The 8,330-nt window shown below is 36.5% G+C and overlaps 1 protein-coding gene across 1 annotated transcript in view; it reads left to right on the top strand.

Moving 5' to 3' along the window:
• CAPZA2 (capping actin protein of muscle Z-line subunit alpha 2) overlaps nt 1-8,330 on the top strand; it is a 62,508-nt gene that overhangs the window by 28,962 nt on the left and 25,216 nt on the right. Inside the window, exon 2 of the mRNA XM_059396523.1 lies at nt 7,877-7,940. Within this exon, the coding sequence (XP_059252506.1) occupies nt 7,877-7,940 (64 nt within the window). The remainder of the gene's footprint in view (nt 1-7,876; nt 7,941-8,330) is intronic.

The raw sequence follows: 8,330 nt of genomic DNA, 5'->3' as shown, positions 1-8,330 counted from the left end.
ACCATGGCCATTGCTGCTATAAACATTGGGGTACAGATGGCCCTTCTTTTCACTACATCTGCATCTTTGGGGTAAATACCCAGTAGTGCAATTGCAGGGTCATAGGGAAGCTCTATTTTGATTAAGACTGTTTTAAATTCTAGCAACTTCTTACCTGAGTCACAGGGACAGAAGTATGATGAATGAAATTGAGAAGTTGAGACATTTACATAATCATAATAGAGTCTAATGTATGTTTAGCATGCATTGCTTCCATATCGTATTCTACCCTTGCCTGTTTAAAATTATTTTTTATATTTTGGCTTTTGATTTTAGTAGTAATTTGAAACATTTAGAAGAAAGTAATTTTGAAAACATATAAAATATATAGTAATATTCCATTATGTAGAAACACCATCTTTTATTTATACATTCACCATTTATGGACATTTGGGTTGTGGGTTGTTTCCAGTTTTGAGTATTTGTGGGGTTGGGAGGAGCAGAGGGAGAGGAAGATGAGTGGGGAGCCTGATCTGCGGGTCTCCATCCCAGGACTCTGGGATCATGACCTGAGCCAAAGGCAGAGGCTTAACCAGCTGAGCCAGGTAAGTGCCACCCCGTCCCCCCTTTTTTTGAGAGTACATGCACATAGGCATGTGATTGCCTGTGCAGAACCCTACATGGGACTCCATCCCTTGTCCCAGAGATCATGAATTATATGCTCAACTGACTGAGCCACCCCGGTGTCCCAGTGAATAGATTTTTGTGTGGACATTGTTTTGTGTTTCTCTAAGGTAGCTACCTGGAAGTAAGATTTTTGGTGGTACATGCTTAACTTTCTAAGAAATTGCCAAAACTGTCTTCCAAACTGGTTGGTACCATTTTGGGTTGCCACAGCCATGTATTAGAGTTCCAGTTCTGCATCTTCAGCAGTGTTTGGTATTATCAATCTTTTTTTTATTTTAGCCATTCTGTTAGGTATGTAGTAGTGTTTCATGATTTCAGCATTCATTTCCCTAATGATTAGTGATGTTGCACATCCTTTTGTGTATTTGTCTTTAGTATATCCTATCAACTGAAGTGTCCCAAGTATTTTACTTACCATTTTCTTATGGTTGACTTTTGAATGTTTATAGTCTAGATAGAAGTCCTTTGTGAGATACGTGATTTGCTAATATTTTCTCTAGTTGGTAGCTTGTCTCTTCATTCTCATAACAGTGTTTTTAACAGAGCAAAAGGTTTTAATTTCAGTGAAGTCCAGTTTATCAGTCTTTTTTTTTTTTTTAATGGATCAGGGTTTAATATGTCTAAGATTTTTTTGCCTAACCCCACGTTATGAAGATTTTCTTCTGTTTCTTTTAAACTTTTTTAAGTTCCATGCTTTACGTTTAGAGCTGTGATCTATTCTGATGTAATTTTTTTAAATAAGATGTGAGGTTTAGTTTGGTATTTATGGTTTTGCTCCTGGATATCTATTTGTTTGAATATCCTTTGTTGAAAAGATACCGTTTCTCCATTGAGTTGCCTTTGTACCTTTATGGAAAATCATTTAGCCACATATATGGGTATGTTTTTCTACTCTTTCAGATTCAGTAATAAGTTTTAAAATCAGGTGGCATGAATTCTCCAGTTTTGTTCTTTTTAAAAATGGCTTTAGCTATTCTTGTTCGTTTGTCTTTACTACTTTGCATTTACTATTAAGGATGTAAAATAACATATTTCGTTCTCTCAGTTCTTAACCAGAATTTATTTTAATGCCACGTGTATGTGTTTGTGGTTATTTTGCTCAACACAGTGACTTTTTTTCTTGCTTATGTTTGGGGAGAGAGGGTCTTAATATATGGCAAATTATCCACATTCATTACTTTCTTTATACATAGAAAAGTAATAAGATAGAAAACAACAGTGTTAGAGTCAGCTTGTTGTGTATCAGAAAAATTCTGCTTTGATTTTGATTATACCTCCCTTGAATCTATAGAATAGTTTGGGAAAAATTGCATCTTCATGTTATTGAGTCTTCCAGTCTATGAACATAACATCTCTCTCCATTTATTTAGCTCTTCTTTGATTTCTTCCATCCATTTCTTCCAATGTGTAGTTTTCAGCACATTAGTCCTGTAAATGTCTTGTTAGATTTACATATAAATCATTATTTTTCAGATTCCTTGGGATTTTTCATTATAAGCAGTCATGTTGTCTGCAAATAGAAAGTTGTATTTCATTTATGAAATATCTTTCTTACTGCAGTAAGACAATATGATGTTGAAAAGTAGTGGTAGGAACAAACATTCTTTTCTCATTTCTTTTTTTTTTCTTAGCATATAATGTATTATTTGTTTCAGGGGTACAGATCTGTGATTCATCAGTCTTACACAATTCACAGCACTCCCCATAGCACATACCCTCCCCAGTGTCCATCACCCAGCCACCGCATCCCTCCCACCTGCCTCCGCTCCAGCAGTCCTCAGTTTCCTGAGATTAAGAGTCTCTTATGGTTTGTCTCCCTCTCTGGTTTTGTCTTGTTTCATTTTTTCCTCTCTTCCCCTATGATCCTCTGCCTTATTTATCAAATTCCACTTACCAGTGAGACCATATGATAATTGTCTTTCTCTGATTGACTTATTTTGCTTAGCAAAATACCCTTTAGTTCCATCCACATTGTTGCAAATGGGAAGATTTCATTTTTTGATGGCTGCATAAATAATATTCTCGTGTGTTATCCATTCATCTGTTGATGGACATCTAGGCTCCTTTCATAGTTTGGCTCTTGTGGACATTGCTGCTATAAACATTGGGGAGCACGTGCCCCTTCGGATCACTACATTTGGATCTTTGGAGTGAATACCCAGTAGTGCAGTTGCTGGGTTGTAGGGTCACTCTATTTTCAACTTTTGGAGGAACCTCCATACTGTTTTCCAGAGTGGCTGCTCCAGCTTGCATTCCCATCAACAGCGTAGGAGCGTTCCCCTTTCTCCACATCCTCACCAACATCTGTCATTTCCTGACTTAATAATTTTAGCCATTCTGACTGGTGTGAGGTGGTATCTCATTGAGGTTTTGATGTGTATTTCCTTGATGTCGAGTGAAGTTGAGCATTTTTTCATGTGTCTGTTAGCCATTTGTATGTCTTCTCTAGAAAAATGTCTGTTCTTGTCTTCTGCCCATTTCTTGATTGGATTATTTGTTCTTTGGGTGTTAAGTTTGAGAAGTTCTTTTTAGATTTCGGATAAGAGCCCTTTATCTGATATCTCCTTCCATTCTCTCTGTTGTCCTTTGGTTTTGTTGGCTATTCCTTTGCTGTGCAAAAAGCTTTTAATCTTGATGAAGTCCTAATAGTTCATTTTTGCCTTGCTTCCCTTGCTTTTGGTGATACGTTTAGGAAGAAATTGCTGCGGCTAAAGGTTGAAGAGGGTGTTTCCTGTATTTAACCTCAAGGATTTTGATGGATTCCTGTCTCACATTTAGGTCTTTCATCCATTTTGAGTCTATTTTTGTGTGTGGTATAAGGAAATGGTCCAGTTTCATTCTTCTGTATGTAGCTGTGCAATTTTCCTAACACCATTTGTTGAAGAAACTGTCTTTTTTCCATTGGACATTCTTTCCTCCTTTATTGAGAATTAGTTGACCACAGAGTTGAGAGTCCATTTCTCAGCTCCCTATTCTGTTCCACTGATCTGTGCCTGGTTGGTTTTTGTTTTTTGTTTTTTGTTTTTTTTTTTTTGGCCAGTGCCATACTGTCTTGATGATTACAGCTTTGTAATAGAGCTTTAAGTCTGGAATTATGATGCCACTAGCTTTGGTTTTCTTTTTCAACATTTCTTTTTCTTTTCAACATTCCTCTGGTTCTTTGGGGTCTTTTCTGGTTCCATACAAATTTTAGGTTTGTTTATTCCATTTCTTTGAAAAAAGTTGATGGTATTTTTTTTTTAAGATTTTATTTATTTATTTGACAGAGAGAGAGAGATCACAAGTAGGCAGAGAGAGAGGCAGAGACAGAGGGGGAAGCAGGCTCCCTGCCGAGCAGAGAGCCCGACCTGGGGCTTGATCTCAGGACCCTGAGACCATGACCTGAGCCGGAGGCATTGGCTTAACCCACTGAGCCACCCAGGTGCCCCAAGTTGATGATATTTTGATAGGGATTGCATTAAATGTGTAGAATGCTCTGGGTAGCCTCAACATTTTCCCAATATTTGTTCTTCCAATCCATGAGCATGGAATGGTTTTCTGTTTCTTTTGTCTTTTTCAGTTTTTCTTGAGTATTCTGTAGTTTTCTGAGTACAAGTTCTTTGCCGCTTTGGTTACATTTACATTTATTCCTTTGGTTACACTCATCCCGCCTAGGTGGAAAAGCTCTCAGTTTTTCCCTATTGAGAATGATATTCACTGTGGGTCTTTCATAGATGGCTTTTATGATACTGAGGTGTGTACCTTCTGTCCTTCACTGTGAAGAGTTTTAACCCAAGAAAGGATGCTGTACTTGAACAAATTGTTTTTTCTGCATCTGTTGAGACTATTACATGGTTCTTGTTAATTTGTTTTGTTAATTTATTGTGTCACATTGATTGATCTGCGGATGTTGAACCAACCATGCAGCCCAGGAATAAATCCCACTTGGTTGTGGTGAATAATCTTTTAATGAACTGTTGGATCCTATTGGCTAGTATTTTGGTGAGAATCTTGTCTCGTTTCTCATTTTACAGAGAAAGCATTCAGTTTTTGACCGTTAATGGTGATGTTAGCTTGTAGGCCTTTTTTGTAGATACCGTTAATCAGATTAAGGACATTTTCTTCTTAGTTTGCTGTTTTTGTCATGATTGGTTTTTGAATGTTAACAAAATAATTTTTTTGCATCTGTTGAAATGATCTATGGTTTTTCATATTTAATCAGTCGATATTTTGAATTGCTGTCATTGGTTTTCAGTATTGAAACAGCTTTACATTTCCAGGATAAACTATACTTGATCATGATTTGTTATCCTTTCTTTATAGTCCTAGATTCAATTTTGTATTATTTTATTGAGGATTTTTGCATCTGTGTTTATGAGAGATACGTTTGTTGTGAGTTGTGTTTCTTGAAGTACTTAAGTCGTTGTTATAGGATGACACCATTGTTTTAAAAATGAGTTGGACAGTGTTCTCCTTGGTTTTCCAGAATAATTTGTGTAGAATTACTGTTAATTCCTCCTTAGAGGTTTGGTATAAGAAAACATGGAATTTTATTTGTTGGAAGGCTTTAAACAACAAATTCAATTTATTTAATAGATCTAGGAGTATACAAGTTATCTGTGTCTTCTTCTTCTTTTTTTAAAATTATTTATTTATTTATTTATTTAACAGAGAGAGAGAGAGAGAGGCGCACAAGCAGGGGGAGTGGCAGACAGAGGGAGAGGGATAAGCAGGCTCCCACGCGAGCCTGATGTGGGGCTCAGTCCTGGGGCCCTGGATCATGACCTGAGCTGAAGGCAGATGCTTAACTGACTGTGCCACCCAGGTGCCCCTATCTGTTTCTTCTTGAGTGAACTTTAGTTGTTGTTTCTTTCAAGGAATTTTCTGTTTCTTTTATATTATTGCTATTGACATTTTAAACACTAAAAAAAAGTTTATATCAAGGCTATTGTTTGGTGGCTACACATTCATCTTTTGGTGGGAGGATTGTACCCATTCTACCAAAACTATTTGAATCTGAGGAGAGTATAGGGTAGTGAAGAAAAGTGTAGTAGATTCAGGAATCAGACCAGGTTACTTAACTTCTGCTTCAGTTACCTTATCAAAAAAATGCAGATATAATAGGAACTACCTCATAAGGTTGTTGTAAAAGTAAATGACATAATTCATATAGAGTGCTTGGTAAGCACTAATTTAAATGATCCCATTTAAAAAAAAATCGTTTCATCATTGTTACCTCTCAGTGGTATCCCATAACAGTTACAGATTTTACTTCAAACTTTTTAGTGTTCCAGACTACGAAGTCTTTCCTTTTTTGTTTTAAATTGACATTTTCTACCTTTTTAAGGCCTTGTCACATACGTGGCCTCTTATTAGGAACATCTTTCTAGCCATTGATAACCTCTTTTTCATTTGTCTCCTCTGAAAATCATATGTGTGCTTAGATGCATGCACCTGTACACATCTGTACACAAACATGTATTACTATTTCCTTTTCGTTATTTTTAGTTTCCACATCAGAACAATGACGGTGCTAATAAAGTGGGAAATATGAAAGTAATTGTTTTTGTCAAGGGTAGTCCCTTGGCAATATTGAATTCAGCAAATACATGAATGTTAATTTAAAAAATCACCTGGAGGGGCGCCTGGGTGGCTCAGTGGGTTAAGCCTCTGCCTTTGGCTCAGGTCATGATCCCAGGGTCCTGGGATCGAGCCCCGCATCAGGCTCTCTGCTCAGCAGGGAACCTGTTCCCCCCACCCGCTGCCTGCCTCTCTGCCTGCTTGTGATCTCTCTCTCTGTCAAATAAATAAATTCTTTAAAAAAAGAAAAATCACCTGGGGCACCTGGGTGGCTCATTCTTTAAGAATCCAGCTCAGGGCATGATCCCAGGATCCTGGGATCAAGCCCTACATCAGGCTCCCTGCTCCACGGGAAGCCTGCTTCTCCCTCTCTCATTCCCCCTGCTGTGTTCCCTCTCTCGTTCTGTCTCTGACGAATAAATAAATAAAATCTTTAAAAAAAAAAAAAAATCACTTGGAGGGGCTCCTGGGTGGCTCAGTCGTTGAGTATCTGCCTTTGGCTCAGGTCGTGATCCCAGGGTCTTGGGATCTAGCTCCCAGTTGGGCTCCCTGCTCTGTGGGAAGCCTGCTCCTCCCTCTCCCACTTCCCATGCTTATGTTCTGTCTCTTGCTGTCTCTCTTTCTCTGTCAAGTAAATAAATAAAAGCTTAAAAAAAAAATCACCTGGAAAGCTTGTCTAAATAGTATTAACAAGGCCTTGTTTCTAGAGTCTCATCCAGTCAGGGTGGGGCCTATGACTGACTTTCTGATGAGATTGCTTCTTGTGCTGGTGCTTGCTGCTTGCTGCTGCTGCTTGCAGGAGGACAGCCCTTTTGGGGAATCTGCCACAACTTAGAAGTTGCTGGGGTAGTCAGAAGTTGATTGGAAAACTAGTATAGATGAATTCAAGACTTATTCATTAAACTAGAATGTTGGGCATGCCATTTAAGCACTCTTATTTTCATTAGTGATTGATCTCTTAATCAGGTATGGCCTTTATTCTCTTAAAATATGCCTGTCAATATGCCTGTTGATATATTTGCTCTCATGTATTTTTGAACTAAAATTTCCTAAGGTTCAGTCAGGTCTCCTGTTGAAATATTTTGAATTTAGACATTTCTTCCCCTTCTTTTATACATTTTTCACTAATTTGTGATTTTAAAGAAACAAATACAGTATATCTATTTTCTTTATTATACCTAAATACATCTTATTTCTTCACACATACAGATTTTCTTGATTGATATTTTTTTTCATTTTAGTTTAAGAGTTTACTGATTTGTGATTTTAAAGAAACAAATACAGTCTATCTACTTTCTTTATTATACCTAAATACATCTTATTTCTTCACACATACAAATTTTCTTGATTGATATTTTTTCCATTTTAGTTTAAAAGAATTTACTTATAACAAAATGTTTATATGTAGGTAGCTTTGAATCCTTAAATGTGTTAAATATGTATTTTATCTGCATTCACCCTATACATTGTGATTATAATAAATGATTGAAACAGTAATAAACTTAAGGTGTTTGAAGAAGTGTCACCATCTTTGAAAAAGTCCTTAAACCATTTTCAGTAGACTTTGAAGTAGTATAATTTTGAATGTATTTTTCATTATTTTAGCAGAGGCCTATGCCATGGAACATTTATATCTTCATTTCTATTTTAGGTGCGTATAGCAGCAAAATTCATTATTCATGCCCCTCCTGGAGAATTTAATGAGGTGTTTAATGGTGAGTGTTTAATTCATAGCACTAAGACTTGACATATCAAGCACTCCTTTTTTTAAAAGAAAAAATTACATAACCTGAAGAACTAAGCTAAGAGTGTGTGTTGGGGGGGTGGGGTAGAAAAATCTGTACCGTCTGAATAATAGTGAAAATTTTTGTCAGTTTGGATTTTACAATGACTAGAATATATTTATGATATATCATATAATTATGTTTGAATAAGGTAGCCACCTTAAAGAATAATACTAAATTCTTTTAAAGACAGAATTTAAATTTAGATATTTTTGGAATTGTGAATGCATTTTTTAATTCCTTTTAAAGAAAAGCTTAGAATAATACAAACAACCAAAAAAAAAAAAAAAAAAGGTGGGGAGGGACATTATTTCACCATAT

The sequence above is a fragment of the Mustela nigripes genome, chromosome 4, assembly GCF_022355385.1.
Source record: "Mustela nigripes isolate SB6536 chromosome 4, MUSNIG.SB6536, whole genome shotgun sequence".
Taxonomy (NCBI): domain Eukaryota; kingdom Metazoa; phylum Chordata; class Mammalia; order Carnivora; family Mustelidae; genus Mustela; species Mustela nigripes.
The sequence above is the reverse complement of the archived record's forward strand: the minus strand, read 5'-3'. Positions and strand labels throughout refer to the sequence as shown.